Here is a 19,090-nt window from a genome sequence, read left to right as displayed (position 1 = left end):
GCTCAGAGTCACTCAGTCCTACTAGTTGTTGTCATCTGCCAACAACGGTGATATTGAGCCGAAACAGAATAAGATAGAGATTCGTATAAACTTATGGAACCTCGGAGGTCTCTTTCTCAGTAAAAACGTGACTAATTGAGGAACTTTTCCCACCATGCAGAGCCGTTTATTGCTCTCTCGTTCTTTAGATGACATTACATTGCCCCCTTCTGGTCAATGTCTGCATTCCACTGCTTTACACGTGTTGCATATATATGCATATATATATATATATATATATATATATATATATATATATATATATATATACCGTATTGGCTCGAACATAGGCCGCACTTTTCCCCCCCACTTTAAGTCTTTAAAGTTGGGGTGCGGCCTATATTCGGGGTCTAGCGCCCGACACCCGGGACTGCATGTCAGCAGGTAGCAGGTTTAGGTTTAGGATACAGATCCCCCGCAGCGGTGCAGGGGACCTGCATCCTACCGTCTGATACGCTGACAGCCTCCCCTGCCAGCACTTTCCATGGGGGGGGGTGCCGGCAGCAGAGGTTGGTTACCCGCATCGCCGCAGCCGGTGACCGTCCACACGATGCGTTTTACCTCTGCCCCCAAGACTTACCAGAGCAGAGCACACTTTCCCCGGTTCCCCGGTCACTAGCCGAGACTCAGTGTAGGGTAAAACCAAACGAAGACTGATTTATTTCTCACACACAGGACTGGATATATCCAGCAAAACACACATTAACATAAAACAAGATATTGGGACACAAACCGCCCCTTAATCTACCTCCCAGAGACAACAGGGGCAGTAACGGGATTAACAATACAATAGGGGGGTAGACTGATTTATATAACATTAAACTGAAACAATGGTGGTCACTCCCTGGTGGCAGATCCTGGCTGTCTGCTGGAGATAATCCCCTCAGCCAGTGATGAGATGATACTGCTGGGGGTAGCCACAGAAGCCTTTACAAACCCAGGGCCCATAGTCAATAGGGAGGAGGCTGGCAGTCAGGCTTCTCCAGTGGTCCCAGTGATGGAGGCTTCCGTCAGTCCAATTCTCCCCCCTTCGAATTGGACTGACACAGGACGAGACCCCAAACGGGTTGACTCTGTAGTCAGTCAGTTTATTTGGCCCATCAATGCCCTCCCAAAATTGGTGCTCCTGCTGCTGCTGGGGAGATGGGCCGGCTTCGCCATCTCCTGGGTACCGCTGGGGAGGGATGCCTCCTGCATCCCCTCCCTGGTGCTCCTGCTGCCGTTGAGGAGGGAGGTCAGGTTGATCCAGTCCCGGAATTAGGTTCTGCCGCTGGGGAGATGGACCGGCTGTTCCACCTCCCTGCTTCTGCTGGTGAGGCGGGTCGGCCGCTGTATCTCCCTGAATTCCTGCAGCTTTGGTAGGTGCTGGGCAGAGGCCAGCGATGCTCTGTCCGGTTGCCAGCACTTCAGCTGGGGTTAGGGAATCTTGTGGGTCGGCCTGCCGCTGGGGAGGGAGGACCGGTTCCTCCGCTCCCGGACATGTGAGCTGCCGCTGGGGAGATGGGCCGGCTGCCGCATCTCCCTGGATCCCTATAGCCATTGAAGGTGTGGGGCAGAAGCCAGCAGCGCTCTGCCCTGTTGCCAGCTCTTCAGCTGGGTGGGTGCTAGTGGAGACCGCAGTCCCATCCACTACCCCCAGAAAACTTTCTTCCTTTCCCTGGGAAGGAAAGCCAATTGCAAGCCGTCCCTGACCAACATCCTCAGATGTAAAACCAATTAGATCCACAATCTTTGGATCCGGTTGTGGTGTAAAGTCACATAGCTCCGGTATTGGATCTGGATTAGCTGCCCAGTATCCCTGTGACTCAGGGGCGGAGACCGCAGTCCCATCCACCCCGCCGGGGTCAACATCTTCAGATGACCACTCAATGACATGCACAAAATCCCTGGACACTGGGGCATTCTGTTGAATGCGGTCGAACAGTTTTTTATATGCCTTTTCCAGTTCCCACTCCTGTATAATTAAAAAGTCTAAATCACCTTTAAATCCTAGTGCATCTGGGAGGTCCCACTCCCTGAAATCCCGGATGTCCTCAATCCGCCACTCCGCTGTACTTCCGAAGTCCAGATCCTCCTGAAGACTATCCCATAATAATCCCAGGCCACCGAAGTCATAGCCCTCTGGAGAACATTCTTTCGCAGTTCCCCAATATGCTTGTTCTGTATACCACTGCAGAGCCCTATAGTGATCTTCCAGCTCTACCTCCAAGTCCTGCGATGACATCATATCGAAGCAACCTGCTTTACATTCTGTGTATATATATATTTATTTAAAAACCACATCTGACATTCTATTCCTTTCCTCTGAAGGCTTGTTCTACGGCAACAGCCTATCATTGCCAGGGTTTGAGTCACTTGACAATCGCTAATGGTAAAAAAAATCTGCCAATGATGTAACATTTTAAATTAAAACGGATTATTTCAACAATGACAAAAAAAAAAACCCATCATGAATAAATAGAAATACAAAAAGAAATGTAAATTAATAAAAATTAAAAAAATAAAGAAAAAATAATAAAATACAAAAATATTAATTTTAAAATAATAATTAATATGTCCAAACACAGCTAAGACCCCATATTGCCATACCAGCTTCTTTTGCTTCCTGGGCCGCGATGCAATCTCCAGTGAGGATCATTTCCATTGCAAGGGACTTGCCCACCTCCCGCGCCAGTCTTTGCGTCCCACCGAAGCCTGCGGGGGGGGGGGGCAGAAAGGGGTCAGACTCCCACCCAAAGCGCCAGCAAGAAACAGCCTGGTTTTCTCATGTTTTCGGCGTGTGGTCTTCCCCCCGACCAAGATAAAAACCTTTAAACCACGGGAATTTATAGTCTATACATATGCTGGCAGTTTGGCCAGCACAATGTATAGTGCAAAGTGTACCACTTAGTCAGAAAAGCCCGTATAAAGGTACTGTTTCATTATTTGTAGTCTTTTGAGGGAACGAGTGGGGGGGGAATGTAAAACGCACCAAATCAGGTAGTTTTACATATAAAAGGGACGGTCCAATGTGACGCCAGCTCTAAAGAAGAACGCTTATTAAAATATTATGAGCCAATCAGTGGCAGGGAAGGGCTCTCATAGAAATCAATGGGAGCGCATTCCTCACATGATGGGGGTCTGAAGAGGAAGGGGGGGTGTATGGCTCCTCCCACCACTGCCTATAGGGTGCTAGCCCCACACGCAGCTAGCCTACCTCGCTTAGTGTGTGTGTTGGGGGCGGGGCATATGTGCTTGGCATTACCCATTCACTGCCTGGTTCCACCCAATCCAGCCCTTTAACACGTAATAAAGCTGGCCACACCTCCCCAACACCCCACCCACAAAGAGCAGGGAGCGGAGACCGGCCCTGGGAAATTCCCATATATGGTAACTTTCCTGATTTTTTTGGGGGGGGGTCCAAAATGTTATATTATCTTTAATCATAAATGAATCAATGACATTGGTCAGAAGACCGGGTAACAGACACAGTACCTGGGATGGTGCCCAATAAAATTTCTAGTTGCCTGAACTGTGCCTTTTCTCCTGCATAAATAATGTCACACATAATAGCCAACTCAAATTCTATGCCAAACTATGGGGAGGAAAAAGGAAAAACAGTCAGAAATCAAAACTATATATATATATATATATATATATATATATATATATATATATATATATATATATATATAGGGCTGCAACAAAGAATTGATAGAATCGATAATCGATTATTAAAGTCATTGTCAACGATTTTCATAATCGATTAGTTGAATCGATTTATAAAATTGGCTTTTTCAGACCAAATGCTCTGAAAAATTCCCCTCCTTCTATAATCCGAAATCTAATAGAGATCGGATTATAACACTAGAATCCAGATCCCCCGCAGCGCTGCAGGAGACCTGGATTATCCTCTCTCAGCTGGTGGGGGTCTGTGCAAAACGCACAACCTCCGCCACTTCCCTTCACTTCCACTTCTACGTGCCCCACCAGGGGTTAATATATCAACAGAAGAAAAACGGGACAAATAAGCACCACTGGGTAAGCTAAGCCTGGAGTATTATTTTTATGTTTATGCTTATTTGCCCTGCGCTTCTTCTGTTGATATATTAACCCCTGGTGGGGCAGGTAGAATTTTTTTCGGGATCTATTAATTATGTGCATTCTTTAATTTGTGTTTTTTTATTTTTTGATTGCTGTAATATTTGATTATTTGCATTGTCCATATATTTATATATATATCTATATTTTATTGTGTATTATCTATATTTTTGAAAGCATATATTTTTATACCTATTTTAGCGCTGTCAGTTTTTCTTATATCAGGGGGGGTATAAGGCATATCAGGGGGCACAGTGGCATATCAGGGATATAAGACATATCGGAGTGTATAAGACATATCAGGGGGCATTGTGGCATATAGGGGGGGTATAAGGCATATAGGGGCTATAAGGCATATCAGGGGGGCACAGTGGAATATCAGGGGACAGAGTGGCATATACTGGGGGCTATTAGGCATATCGGGGGTAAAAGGCATATCGGGGGACAGAGTGGCATATAGGAGGTATAAGAGATATCAGGGTGGCAGAGTGGCATTTAGGAGGGTATAAGGCATGTCTGGGGCAGAGTGGCAAGCCGGGGGTGAGATGTGCATAACTCGGAGCAGGTTGGCAAATAAAATATAAAGAGGCATTTTTCTCAATCATAGTTTTTATTAAATATGAAAAAACAGTTTACATGAATTAATATTTACTAGTAAAACCTTTTTTGGTATTTTGGTAAAACTTAATTTGAGAAATAATGTGTTTTGGGTTCTTGTACCTTTTTAAAATATAGCTTTAATTATTACGTCAGTAAAATAAGAAGGTGGATAGAGAAATGGCATTGTGATAAAGAGAAAAAAGTGTTAATGACACATCTTAATGTAAATTATTTTTTATTTTAAATAAAGAAAAAAATTCTATATATTTTTTTTTTGCCCGATTAATCGGAAAAAAAAATAATCGGCCAACTAATCGATTATGAAAATAATCGTTAGTTGCAGTCCTATATATATATATATATATATATATATATATATATATATATATATATATATATATATATAATTACACACATATACACTATACATAGGCCCACTTTAATTAATGTTCTATGTGTAGGTACTGCGTGGCTATACAGACATAATGCAGTGTATGGCGCGCCCCCCCCCCCACTCACCGCGTATCCGTTGACAGCCGCGATGACGGGCTTCTTCATAGAAGAGATGTGGTTCCAGTGAGCGAGGAAGCCGCTGCTGTACCATTCCTGGAACGTCCGGTTCTGCATCTCCTCGATGTCGGCTCCACCTGGAATAGTAAATAAGAGCATTAAAATGTAAAAGTTCCACATAAGGCCCATCCGGCCCCCCGTCTAGATTCAGGAGCCATATGCCTATCCAATGCATGGTTAAATCCCCTCGCTGTATTAACCTCTACCACTTCTGGTGGGAGGCTGCTCCACTTATCTACCACCCTTTCAGTAAAGTTATTGGTACTATGGGAAAGTACTTATTGGCGTTAATTCTTCGCTTTAATGTTATATCCGCTTCTTTTGATTTCTAATCAGCTAACTAAACCATATTAAACGGAACGGTGAACCACTGTAAACAAGACTAATGTGTCACAGGTGGCTAAATAAACACTCAAACATAAATTATAGATATTTATTGCTGCTTTTGTGCCTGGAAAAAAGAGAGATTTCCGGAACCCACGTTAAACGTTTAGCGCCAGCAGATTCTCCTGGTATAGGGGACCAGGACGGCGCCCAGCGGAGACGGGACTCTGATTTAATTTTTGTGTCTGTCCCTTTAAAAGCATTCCCGTCACCCGTGGCAACTGAGAGCATTCCAGAGCTTTACTGCTCTTATGGTAAAGAACGGAGGGGGCTGTAGACGTCACTGACCTGAAAAGGCTTTCTTGCTTCCTGCGATCACAATGGCCCCGACCTGCGGGTCCTCTTCGAAAGCGTCCAGGGCCTGGTTCAGTTCTGTCATCATGGCATCGCAGAAAATGTTCTCATTCTCGCCCTTGTGCTCCACCAATATGTACTGATAGCCCGGACCTGCCGGGGGACATGTAAAAGATATATACGTCATTCCATCAAGCTGCGGACCCCGCGGACCCGCCACGCAAGAACGCAGATTTAATTTTCTGGCGGGGGTGGGGTGGTTAGAAGCATGGGCCATTATTATGAATTCTTATGGGTCATCAAAATAGGGACTGTCTCTCCCAAAAAAGCACACTTGGCAGGTATCTAACCATACATTATATATACTCCTCCTGATCTATTACTCCAGGACTGAACAGATAATAAACTAGCATCGTACAGCGCTACAGAATATGATGGCGCTATATAAAACAATAAATAATAATAATAATAGAAGCTAAAGTGTGTACACTCTACAGAAACTTGTCCAATTTCTTACTTAATATCTATAAATTATACAGCATTTGGGGAAGAAAAAAATTTGGGCTGAAAGTTAATATTTTATAAAATATGAACTCGTCGGTCCGTTCTTATAAGTAATTACTTCCAGGTTTGTCCGGCGTCTCGTCATCTCGTACGTGCAGAGGAAAAGCGTACAGCGTCATCACGCGTCATTATCTCGCGGTCACGCGGCTTCCTTTCCTGATTATACCTTCCCATACAGGAAAACGGACAGAACGACGCCATTCACTTGAAGAAACTTAACGGAGCAAAAACGACAGATGACCCGTCTTCCTGTTTATGGATCTCGGTCTCGCATTTCGGAGCCACAAAAGTCACAAATAAAAATATAACTTAAAAATAATATTATTATTCATTAGTCCTTTTGATGGTCTGTGTTTCTTAAGTTTGCATGGCTGATAGCGTATACAGTGGCTAGGAACATAGATGGGATGAATCAAGGTGTATATACCGTATTGGCCCGAATACAGGCCGCACTTTTTCCCCCACTTTAAGTCTTTAAAGTGGGGGTGCGGCCTATATTCGGGGTGTAGCACCCGACGCCCGGGACATGCAGTTCTGGGCGCCGGGCAGGCAGCGGGGTTAGGATACAGATCCCCCGCATCCTACTCTTAGTTGTCTAAGCGCATCGCGCAGACGTTCACCGGCAGCGGCAATGCGAGCGTAAACAGCCTCCGCTGCCGGCACATCTGCACGATGTGCTTTAACAACCTCCCTTGCCGGGAATTCCCACAGACCCCCAACATATACCGGAAAGGTAAACGACTCACCATACCGGTATAAGGCTTGTAAAAGAAAGAATAAAAAATATTAAGTTAAAAAATGAAAATGTAAAAAAAATGATTTGGGGGTCTCTAAAGGCAGGTAAATAAAGATCAAAATTGCCCAGAGACCCCCAAATTAAATGATCTAAACATAAACTAATGTAACTTTAAAAAAAAAAAAAAGTTTAAGTATTCTAGCAAAATGACCACTGTGGTAGCCAATGTTACCACAGTGATCATATAGCTATGAAAAGTCACATTCCCTTTTTAAAAATGGCCGATACTAAAATTTAACCCCATGATTCCTTTGATCATGGGGTTAAATTTACCCAATGGTAGAGGAAAGAAATTTTTGAAATCCTGATGAACTTTAAATATTACTAAAATCAGCCATTGGCATATTGGGGTAAAAGGCATAAGGGGCATGGTGGCATTTCAAGGGTAAAAGGCATATAGGGGGCTTTAAGGCATATCAGGGGGGCACAGTGGCATATACGGGGCTATAAGGCATATCAGGGAGGCACAGTGGCATATTAGGGGACAGAGTGGCATATAGGAGGTATAAGGGGGCACAGTGGCATCTCTGACATATAGGAGGGTATAAGGCATATCTGGGGGCAGAGTGGCATATAGGGGGTATAAGGCATTTCCGGGGGCAGAGTAGCATATAGGGGGTATAAGGAATTTCTGGGGGCAGAGTAGCATATAGGGGGTATAAGGCATTTCTGGGATAGAGAGGCAAGCTGGGGTGAGATGCGCACAACTGGACAAAAACAGTTTACGTGAATATTTACTAGGAAAGCTTTTTTTGGGTTCTTGGCTTTAATTATTATGTCAGTAAAATAAGAAGGCAAATCGTGAAATGCCATTGTAAATTATAAGTTTTTATTTTAAATAAGCGAAACATTTGCATATTGTTTTGTTTTTTTACCCGATTAATCGAAAAAATAATCAGCCCAATAATTGCAGCCCTACACTCAAATTTTGTCCTAGAGATACATGCAGCCCCTCATTTGAAGCTCCAAGGGGTGTAGTTTCTTGAAATGTGTACTTTATGTACCCTAATTTAACTTCCCAGATGTCTAGATCTCTTTAACTTCAGATATGGCAGATTTGACAATCTTGTTAGAAAAATTGTCTTAAAACTTTTAGGGGTGATGCCTGCAATTAGACAGCTCTAGGCAGCTGGGAAGTTAAATTATGGGACAAAAAGTATACATTAGCAGAAACTACACCCCTTGGCGCATCAAATGAGGGGCTGCATGTATTAGTAGCACAAGACTGGAGACATAAATGAACTTGTCTCTTTTAATATATTTTGTTTAATATAAGTGTGATATTCACTTATTTGCTGTGCACGGCAGATTTGTGATACAAATAAGACCTCATTTGCTGCGGCTGGGGGTGTAGTTTCTAAAAATATATAGTTTTGTTGGCATATTTTAACATCCCGGGCAGCTAGAGCTGTTTAATAGACGGCGGCCATGCATTAAATGTAAAGATGTCTTTAGTGATAGTCTAATAAATTGAACTTTTAGCAATAAAATATTAGAAAAACACAGTCTACTGTTGTCAATTTCTGTTTATTTTAGACCGGTTACCTGCTACAAATATCTAGCAACACAGCTTTTGATATTAGAGTTTTCGAAAAATACAATTACAAACTAGTTTTTATTGAGTCGGAAGAAAAAAAAACCCCCAAAAAACAAACACACTTTTCCCCCCATTTTTGGCTTTATTTTGCAAACCTAATGAGACGTAGACGTATCAAAAAGGCCTATTTGGAATCTGCTGGGTGTGCTGAAAAAAAACAACAATATATGGTTTTCATAGTTTATTCCCAATAAACGTGAAATGCACCAAAATGCCGAAAACCAGCTTAGCACCCAGGGTGGGAAATGGCTTAGCAGCCAAGGGGTTAAACACAAACATTTCTCCGAACCTTTTGATGAGCCTATTTGATCCGGCCCGCTTGTGAGTGGATCTTACACCATATTAAAGTCTTTTTTATTTCCACATATCGCACTATTATTGTATTTGATTTTTTTCCCCCATGTATTTGCGCTCCACGATCTGCCGTTCGTTTCTTTGAGGACGAGTATCGCTGGGAGCTGCTTACTTTTGGGAAGAACTATATTCATTTTTATTGAATTTACACGTGGAATTTCGTGTTTTTTGCTTTCTTAGAAAATATGAATATATATAATATAAAGATATATTAAATATATTATATTAAATGTTCATATAGACAGGTCCTCCAGATTCTAATTTATAATATAAAAATGTTTATATATGTTAGCATTAAAAATATAAAATAATATTTACAATATTTGTAAAAGATAAATTATAATGTATACACTGAATTAAAAAAATAAAAATATAACTCATAATGAATAAAATATAATTTACGATATTTTTAAAATATACATTTTAATATAAACTTAAATAAAAAAATAATAACAAAATTATAAAGTTAATATAAGTCATAATTTGCAATATCTTAAAATATGAATTATAAATTAAAAATAATACTAATAAATGATATAAATTACATTTATGTAGAGAAAATATATATTGGCGTTAACGTTATTTACAGTATTTTATACCCAGCACTTCTACTTAATATGACATAACTCGCACAACTTTTTCACCCCTAACCAATAACGCCTTATTCTCGTTAACTTTGAGCATTTAATAAAATTATCATCAAATGTATTTTATATATTGTTTTGTGGACGTACCGGCGCTATTCACCCGGTAAACCTGATGCCGACTGTGAAAAACAAGCCCTGTCAGACGAGCGACCCCTCTGCGTAATCCCGCCATCTCGACTGCTGTGGCGTTTTACCTAACGACAGCCGCTCGCTTCTCGCGCATGCGCATTGGATACACCCAGGGAGGCTCGCGCTTTTCTGTGGCGTTATTCAAATTTCATAACACAGTGGCGGAACTACCGGGGTCGCGACTGCGACCGGGCCCTGGATTTCTGTCAGTCAGGGGGGCCCAAGGGGTGCCGAGCGGTTGCTGAAAACGACCGCTCGGCAACTCTTGGGCCCCCCTGACTGACAGAAATCCAGGATGCCTCCGCTCCCCGCCGCTGCCTGGGACTCCCGAGATTAACCCCTTCACCGCCAGACAGCCCCCATTCAAGCCTTTGGAGGACACTAGCTGCCGATCCCAGCACATGTTCTGCAAACGGGCCCAACTCCCAGCACGCCGATCCTGCCAGTAGCTCAATCTATAGCCAGACCCAGCCACTGTTCAGCTGGTTATTTCAAGGTGTATAGAAAAGCACGGGCAGACATGGGGACAACATGATCATAGCCTAAGAGAGTGTATGGGTGGCTCTGAAAAGAGCCGTTGGGTGTTTCAGGGTGACGAGTTAACAAGCTTAACCTCCGAAACCGTACAGAGTACGGCCTTGGCGTTTCAAGGCATACACCACGTCCATAGCGGTAACGGTTTTCCTCTTGGCATGCTCAGTATAAGTGACTGCGTCCCGAATCACGTTCTCCAAAAACACTTTGAGCACACCGCGAGTCTCCTCATAGATCAGCCCAGAGATACGCTTTACGCCTCCTCTGCGAGCCAAACGGCGGATAGCAGGCTTGGTGATACCCTGGATGTTATCCCGAAGCACCTTCCTGTGCCTCTTTGCGCCACCTTTTCCGAGTCCCTTACCTCCTTTGCCGCGGCCAGACATGATCACGCTTACTTCACGAGTTCCACAGCACAATACTCGCTTACGGCCATCCCGCTTTCTTTTATACGTACTTGACGGACCTGATAGGGAACCGCACCATGATGCCTCAAGGGGGCGTTGCTTTTTGAATATATGCTTCACGTTGGTTGGCTGGAGAAGCTTCCAAGCGTGCCTCAGACACCGATTGGCTATTTAGGAAAATCAAAGGAAACCGGATATGAACAATTCAAACCAACCTCCTTTGTGCCACTCCCTACACCAAGCCCGCGTCTGCTTTCAAAGATGCCTAGCCTTTATTAATCAAACCTCTCTACTGCATGACGTACGTTAAGCTTCTGCCTCCCTCACCTCCACGTGATCGCTTTCGACGATCCCTCATTTACCACTAGGTGGCAGCATATCGCTGTAAATAAACGCCAAACGGCGGCCAAGATAAAGGCGGGCTTTTAGCTGTCGCCGTATCGCTGTTAACGGTCAGCCAGTACACAGGTTCACTAGGTAGGAGGCTGAACAAAAGAGAGGAGAAGAAATAAAAAAAATAAAGAACCGCAGCTCACGAATACATGACCGATTCGAGCATTTAATTTAAATAAATTAAAAAAAAGATAACGCTCCACACCGAAGTCTCTTGATCAAAGGCTGGCTTTTTCAAACCATCGTCCTAGCCTATGAAAAAGATGGGCGTGATTAAGCGTATCCAATCACATTTACCGCTACTCTATAAAGGGCTTGAGTTGGCCACAGAATCGTTAGTTACATTATATCCGTCGGTGAATCGTGTCCGCACGTATCAGTATGGCTCGCACCAAGCAGACAGCCCGTAAGTCCACCGGAGGAAAGGCTCCTCGGAAGCAGCTGGCGACTAAAGCGGCGAGGAAAAGCGCTCCGGCTACCGGTGGCGTGAAAAAACCACATCGTTACCGCCCGGGCACCGTAGCGCTTAGGGAAATCCGCCGTTACCAGAAGTCTACGGAACTGCTTATTCGAAAGCTGCCTTTCCAGCGGCTGGTCCGTGAGATTGCTCAAGACTTCAAAACCGATCTACGTTTCCAGAGTTCTGCTGTTATGGCCCTCCAAGAAGCCAGCGAGGCTTACCTGGTGGGGCTTTTCGAAGACACCAACTTGTGCGCTATTCACGCTAAGCGGGTTACTATCATGCCAAAAGACATTCAGCTGGCTCGCAGGATCAGAGGTGAACGTGCCTAAGTAAACGCGGTGTGGGCGAACTCTGTTTCCCCCTCGTCCTCCCACAAAGGCTCTTTTAAGAGCCACCACATTGTCACTCAAACGAGCTTGTGTTTTGTGTTTCCCTTCGCATGCACGAAATCAACCCTGTTGCTCGCGGCCAAGCTTGAAACTTCTCACACCATTATCCCACTACCGAGCGAGCCGTTAAGCGGCCGAGTCCCCTGCTGGGCGTAACGAGTAACGGCAAAGCACAATCTTTAAGCCCGCCCCTTATCTCTATTCTGTTACGGACAGGGCTCCGAGCGAGACCGCTGGCCGAATATGTCAATCCACGCTTAACACACAAGTATGGGGCTAGACTTTCAGCGCGTGGCCCACATAGTCGCGGCCGGGTGATGAAACGCTTTTTTTTCATTTTCGGAGGATATGATGGTTCTGAAAAGAACCTTTTGTGTGAAGAATTAAGTGGGAAAGCACACACCAGAGGCGCTCCAAAACCCACCCCCCCCCCTTCTCACTTTTTGGGGGCTGCCTTTTTAACCTTGGGCTTAGCAGGGCTTTTGGCTGCCTTGCGCTTTGAGGGGCTTTTGGATGTCTTGGGCTTTGAGGAGCTTTTGGCTGCCTTGGGCTTTGTGGCCTTCTTAGCTGGGCTCTTGCCAGCTTTCTTCGCCTTAATCTTAGGCTTCTTGGGACTCTTGGGAGCGGCCGACGGTTTCTTGATCTTTTTCGGGCTTTTCTTCACTCCTGCAGGGGCTTTCTTGGGCGACTTCACAACCTTCTTAGGGGCTACTTTTTTAGGCTTTACGGGAGTTTCCTTCTTCTTTGATGTCTTCTCTCTGCTCTCCAGCTGCTTCTTATTCAGCTTGAAAGAACCAGAGGCACCGCTTCCTTTCAGCTGGATCAGGGTCTCTTTAGACACCAGACCCTTGAGAGCGAGCTTCAGGCGGCTGTTATTCTTTTCTACGTCGTAGCCGCCAGCAGCGAGTGCTTTTTTAAGAGCTGCGAGAGACACTCCGCTGCGCTCCTTGGACGCAGAGACTGCTTTAACAATAAGCTCGGAGACACTGGGACCGGACTTCACAGGACGGCTTTTTGCAGCTGCCGGCTTCTTCGGCTGTTTCTTCTTGGAAGAGGTTTCTGCCGGCGGAGGCACCGGGGAAGGAGCTGTCTCGGCCATCTCAATGCTTGGAACCCGCCACGAAAGAGCTGCAATCACACGTAAACACGGAGTTAAACCGCCAGAAGTTTGGCTTTTATAGACAAGCTGACGCACATTCATTGGTTCATGAGCGGTAGCCTGCGAGTCTATGATTGGACGCCGTTTCTGAAACCTCCCCATGCTGCAGGGGCATCGCTGGATTTGCATTCAGGGGAAGGGGGGAGGGGTTGAAAGGAAAATATACCGTTTGCGCGTAAACGTCTCATCACACTTCTAATTCAAAGCAGTTGAATTTCCTACACCGTGCAGACCCCCCACCCCGAAAAAAACCAAAAACTGCCAGCCAAGAGGTGTGAAATAATAAATAAATAAAATAATGAATACAGATAATTAATAAAATAAATTATTTAATATCACCTATTAAAGATTAATTTACCCTTAAACTTAATCTATAAATTTATATAACCCAATCATTAATTCTTATTAATTATTATATTAAGAATAGCCTAATATTTATACATTAAAGAATAACATAAAAAATTATGAATATTGTTAAATAATAATAATAATCAATTAAATAATTTAAAATAAATTGTATTTCTACTGCTAGTGTCTGGCTGCCTGCCGGTCTTAGGACTCGTAGTTGACAGGAGTTTACTTAGGGGTTATTTATTATTAACGTATTATATTATTTATTTATTATTCAAAATAATAAAAGTAATTATTAAGATTAGGTTTTGTCTTATCAAGACGTTTTATGTGCGAGAGTGTGTTTGTGTGTATTAGCGCGTGAGCATACGTCAGTGAGGAAAGGGTTATGCGTGAGAATGTGTTTGTGTGCATGCACCACTGCGTATTAATGATGTATATACTATTTCTTTAACGTGAGTGCGTGTGTATAGAACTAGAAAGGGACAATAACAGGAAAGATCCTTGTGAATTGTTTGTGTGTGTGTGTGTGTGTGCTTGTGTGAACTCCGTAAAACACAGCTTTACATCTATGATCATATAGACTGACCTCTGTGTAATAACACACAGCCTGACTTCTGTACAAAACCCCCTGACCTCTGTATAGTAACACACAGACTGACTTATGACTATACGTTAATATTGGGGGCCCAGAGCAGCAGAGTTGACAAGGACTAGCGTGCCCGCCTCCCCCTGCCCTGTAATCAGCCCTTCGAAGGGTGAGCCGGCACCAGACTTACTTAAGAGGGCGGGGCTTCCTCTTCAGCAGCCGGCACCAATACGGAGACAGGGGAGGGACTATCTAGCCATCTACTACCTGACGGCAGTCCCGGTGAGTGGTTGCGGTTTGGCAGCAGTCCCGGTGTCCTTGTTGCGGTTTGGCAGCAGTCCCGGTGTATTGATTGGTTGCGGTTTGGCAGCTGTCCAGGCGTTCATTGACTTGTTGTTGTGATAAATGAATGCCGGCGAGGAGAGGGTGCCGAACGTTCCTTTAATTGTCACGTAACAGGAGGGGACGCTTCTCCGTGCGGATTGAGAAAGCTCACACAGCTCCCTGACGGCGACTCGGATGATGGACTGCCACGCGGGGGCCACTCTCCCACAGCTTCCTGACGGCCACTCGGCCCCCCCTCCAGAAGGCCACTCGGGAGCCCCCACCCACAGCTTCCAGACTGCCATTTGGGGGCCCACATCCCAAGGATTCTAGGAGGCCACCCAATGGGGGGGACCACCTCAAACTGCTTCCGGACTGCCACTTGGGAGCCCCCCTCCCACAGCTTCTGAATGGTCACGCGGGGGCCCCCTCCCACAGTTTCCTGATGGTCACGCGGGGGCCCACCTCCCAAGGATTCCAGACTGCCACTGGGGGACCCCCTCCCACAGCTTCCGGACTGCCACTCGGGGCCCCCCCTCCCACAGCTTCCGGACTGCCACTCGGGAGGCCCCCTCCCACAGCTTCCGGACTGCCACTTGGGATCCCCCCCTCCGAAACTTTCCAGACTGCCTCTCGGGGGGGCCCCCCTCCCAAGGATTCCAGACTGCTACTTGGGGTCCCCCCCTCCCACAGCTTCTGGACTGCCACTCAGGGGGCCCCTTCCCACCGCTTCCTGGCCTCATAATGTGTATTTATACCAGCAACGTATTATATATATAAATAAAGTTAGTTCCATTTATATGTGATGGCTCAGAGTAGTAGTATTGTTCGATAAATAAATTACACTGACATACTATATACGGTGCTGCAGAGTATGTTAATGTATTCTGTTACAGTATTATATAATTGTGGCGTATTTGTTGCATTGTGCATTCTATTTGATAATGTCATATATATATATTCATTGTCGCTTCCCAATGTTATTTCTTTGATTTACTGTAAAAGTTATGCCATAGTTAGTAAAGGCAGACAGATGCCCAGACTCTTCTTTAATTCTCTGATCAGGCCCCAGTTACCCCTGCATTCCTGTGAAAATATGTTGTCGTTCCATGTCAGTAATGTCACAGAGCTGGCTAGTACGACCGACTACCTCCGCTGACTTGTGCTCCCTTAGCCTTGGACAACACTCCCTTCCCAGATTCCCCAGTCACTAGCAGTGTAGGGTATATAAAAATGAAGAACACTTTATTTTTTACACACATGGCTAGATATAGCCAGCAAAGCGAACATTAACATAAACAGTCAGGTATTGGATTACAACGGCTACAGAACCGGCCCCCTTACTCTGGGTAATTTGGACTCCCAGGGGCAATAGGGCCATTAAAGTGATTAACAATACAATGGGGTCCCCACCTCCACTATATATTACTGGCCAACATTTCCAGGGAAAAGAATGGTTTGGCCGGTGTCAGAGACAATTCTTGCGTGGAAAGAGTTAAAATGCTAGCGTGTTAAATGTCCATGGGTTGTCTGTTGTTTTTTTTTTTTAAATGTATGATTTGATGGGTGAACTGAATTGGCCGGGTTCAACAATGTCCCAAATAACACGGGGGGCAGTGACCACACGTCACATTTCCAATTTGAAAAATGCACACCTCTCAAATGTGGCCATTTAACCCCCCAACAAACCCGTGCATGGGGTTATCACTGTACTCAATAGATGATATTGAACATATATTAAGGTACCAGGAACCGTAAAATCATACCTGAAGTAAAATGTGTGCGGAAAAAACAGAAAAAAATACTGCAAACTTTGATGAATGCTGGTGATAAAATGTGTGCGTGGGAAGAGTTAAAATACCAGCATTTGAAATACCCTGGGATGTCTAGTTTTCAAAACTCTATGGTTTTATTTGCTATACGTGTAAAAGCCCTTTTGCCCTCAAACAGCCAGGAAAACCCCTTAAAGGGCAGAATCACTGTAGTTGGGAGATGTTGCAGAACACATATTGGGGTGTTGTTTCATCACACCTCACCCCAATACCTCATTTCAATCACTGACCACTCCTATGACCCCCAGCCATCACATCTAATGCCGATTACATCTAGCCACTACACATCACACCTCGCTCCTGCCACACCCAGCCATCACGCATCAGAACCATGATACCCAGCTTTTACACATTACACCTGGGAGTAGATGGCTAGATAGTCCCTCCCCTGTCTCTGTATTGGTGCAGGCTGCTGAAGAGGCTCCCTCTTTTTGGTCTTCTGGAGATCCTAGTTCTAAGTCTTGGGGTAAATGGGCATATTCAAGGTTATTGCCCCTAGTCTGAGAGATTGTAACCAGGTCTCACAATCTTGGGTGAATGGACAGATTCTTTGGGTTTTTACCCCAGTATTTTAGGTAAATTATCAAATTATCAGTTTAAATGTCTTGGGGTGAAATAGGCAGATTCTAAAGAGTTTTACCCCAGTTTCAGAATCGCGGGTGAATACACAGATTCTTTATGTTTTTAAGCCGGGCTCAGAGTCTCGGGGTGAAATGGCAGATTCAGTTTTTTCAGTGTACTCTTTGGGTGTGGCTAGGAAGTGGGCGGGGCTTTAAAAAAACACTCATAAAAGAACCTTCTCAAAAACTGGGTGTGGCTGCTTAAAGCAACGCCCACTGTGCCATAAACCAATCATTCCTGGTGTTCCGTCAACAGCCTCATTGTGATGTCATAAGTAGCACAGGGTATCAATAGAGTGTGAGACTGGTAAACTGGTCATTGCTCAACAGAGCAGGCGACAGCGAAGATGTGCAAAGCCCAGCGCGATGTATATCTGAGCCAACTATTGTGTTTGGGGTACATTGGAGCTTTTATACTCCTCTGTATCATATTATTAATACGCAAAAAGAGAGAAGACTCTGAGAGACATCAACATGGATCCGGACACCATCTGCACCTTGTGCATTCTCTGGTGAACATCAACAACTCCATGTTCCAGATGAAGATGGAACACAGACGGTCTATGTCTTGTCTTGTGGATAGAGTCTCAAATCTGGAAGAAAATCTAAATCCAGAACGTGACTACAGCCGGAGGTATGAAAACCAGTCACCGAGACACCTGAGAGAGCATCGTGCGACCACCGCGAGAAGCTATCAGGTGTCACCTGATCGCATATCATGGAATTATTTCAACCTGGCTGAGGAAAAGGACTATGGCCTGTCTCAGGAGAAAAAAGAGCTCCAGGCAGTTATCAACAGCCTTCGTAGGCAGAATGAAGAATTGATAGAGCGCCTAGAAGACATGAGCAAAAAAGTCACTTTTCTTCAAGAACTAAAGAATTCCAAAGACTTACAGACTGAAGACCTGGAAAAGAGACTTTATGCCATGGAGATGTCCGCATCTGAACATCTTGATGCTGCTGAAGACCTCACGATTGAACTGTTCAAAGCTGAATACGCCAATGAGGACCTCATTGAGGACAACATTGAGTTACACCAACAGCTATCTGCTGAGAAACAGGACAGGGAGAATGTGGCCAAATACCTTGAGAAGTTTGAAGATGCTGTTGGAGCAATGAAAGCCTCTCTTCTAAGAGATAAACAGCTGAGCAATCCAGTTAGCACTCAACTTCGTGTGAAGATGGAGCAACTGCTCTCCGAAACACAAGGCTTCAGGTCCACACAAATCCCAATAACTGATGACCCTTCATGTTGTACGTGGCCCTCACCACCAAGCAGGCTGCTCTCTAGGGAACCATCACCCAGCCCTTAGATTCTTGCCTGGCCACGGCAATGGAGCAACCTCTGAGATCTCTTCAATGTTCTTAACCGTCTTCAGGAGGATGCTCCCTTGGTCACCAGTTGCCAATCAAAGAACATCACAAGTTTCCGTCTGTACTGTGATTTCTTCCATCGATCACAAATTTCCAACCATTAATCAATTTGGCAATAAAATTTAACATCTAGTATGGATCATACCATTTATTATACAGAAAATGGGGGGGGGTCACAAATTTCAAGTGAAACCTTCTACAAAGAGAAGGGTAACAGTACAATGATGCAAATTATAAGAACACAAAGTTAATATGGTGGCTCCCATGGTTTACACATAATACAGGGTTCTAATACATATACATGCACATTGTACAGCGCTGCAGAATGTGATGGCGCTATAAACATCATTACATAGGTATATTTACTGATTTATATCCATACCTGGGAACTTCCTGCTGTAGAGTACCAGGCGCTCTCCTCCTTCTGGTAGTGATGGCATCATGGGGGAGGGGCTATCTGTGCATAGGCATAAGTGGGCGGGAAGTAGGAGGGGAAATGGGGACCCTGGCCTGGAGGAAAAATCCTGAGAAACTATCCAGTCAAACAAATAAATCCTACCATCAAAACGTAACTCTTATTAGTAAGTGTAACGTATGAGAT

At 44.6% G+C, this 19,090-nt stretch overlaps 4 protein-coding genes across 4 annotated transcripts in view; 1 reads left to right on the top strand and 3 right to left on the bottom strand.

Annotated features, from left to right (window-relative positions):
* Positions 1-6,650, bottom strand: part of LOC149279589 (enoyl-CoA hydratase, mitochondrial-like) — a 34,391-nt gene extending 27,741 nt beyond the window's left edge. Inside the window, exons 1-5 of the mRNA XM_089500917.1 lie at positions 6,590-6,650; positions 5,962-6,120; positions 5,239-5,366; positions 3,514-3,613; positions 2,624-2,733 (exon numbers count right to left, since the gene is read on the bottom strand). Coding sequence (XP_089357043.1) covers positions 2,624-2,733; positions 3,514-3,613; positions 5,239-5,366; positions 5,962-6,120; positions 6,590-6,650 — 558 coding nt within the window. The remainder of the gene's footprint in view (positions 1-2,623; positions 2,734-3,513; positions 3,614-5,238; positions 5,367-5,961; positions 6,121-6,589) is intronic.
* Positions 6,651-10,662: 4,012 nt separating this feature from the next.
* Positions 10,663-10,974, bottom strand: LOC149279588 (histone H4). Its single transcript, XM_089500978.1, has one exon. The coding sequence runs from the start codon at positions 10,972-10,974 to the stop codon at positions 10,663-10,665; it is 312 nt and encodes a 103-aa protein (XP_089357104.1).
* A 795-nt stretch (positions 10,975-11,769) lies between these two features.
* Positions 11,770-12,180, top strand: LOC149279587 (histone H3). The gene has a single exon (XM_089500898.1). It carries the CDS (start codon positions 11,770-11,772, stop codon positions 12,178-12,180), a length of 411 nt encoding a protein of 136 aa, XP_089357024.1.
* A 496-nt stretch (positions 12,181-12,676) lies between these two features.
* LOC149279586 (histone H1.3-like) lies at positions 12,677-13,339 on the bottom strand. Its single transcript, XM_089501015.1, has one exon. The coding sequence runs from the start codon at positions 13,337-13,339 to the stop codon at positions 12,677-12,679; it is 663 nt and encodes a 220-aa protein (XP_089357141.1).
* Positions 13,340-19,090: the final 5,751 nt, after the last annotated feature.

Source organism: Sceloporus occidentalis, unplaced genomic scaffold (assembly GCF_023333645.1).
Source record: "Sceloporus occidentalis isolate IW3139 unplaced genomic scaffold, rSceOcc1.0.p SCAF_161, whole genome shotgun sequence".
NCBI classification, from domain to species: Eukaryota; Metazoa; Chordata; class Lepidosauria; order Squamata; family Phrynosomatidae; genus Sceloporus; species Sceloporus occidentalis.
Note: the sequence above shows the minus strand (reverse complement) of the source record. Positions and strands in the feature narration are given on the sequence as shown.

Coding starts and splice junctions, on each gene's coding strand:
- LOC149279587 (XM_089500898.1), top strand. CDS start 11,770: ATGGCTCGCACCAAGCAGACAGCCCGTAAGTCCACCGGAGGAAAGGCT.
- LOC149279586 (XM_089501015.1), bottom strand. CDS start 13,339: ATGGCCGAGACAGCTCCTTCCCCGGTGCCTCCGCCGGCAGAAACCTCT.
- LOC149279588 (XM_089500978.1), bottom strand. CDS start 10,974: ATGTCTGGCCGCGGCAAAGGAGGTAAGGGACTCGGAAAAGGTGGCGCA.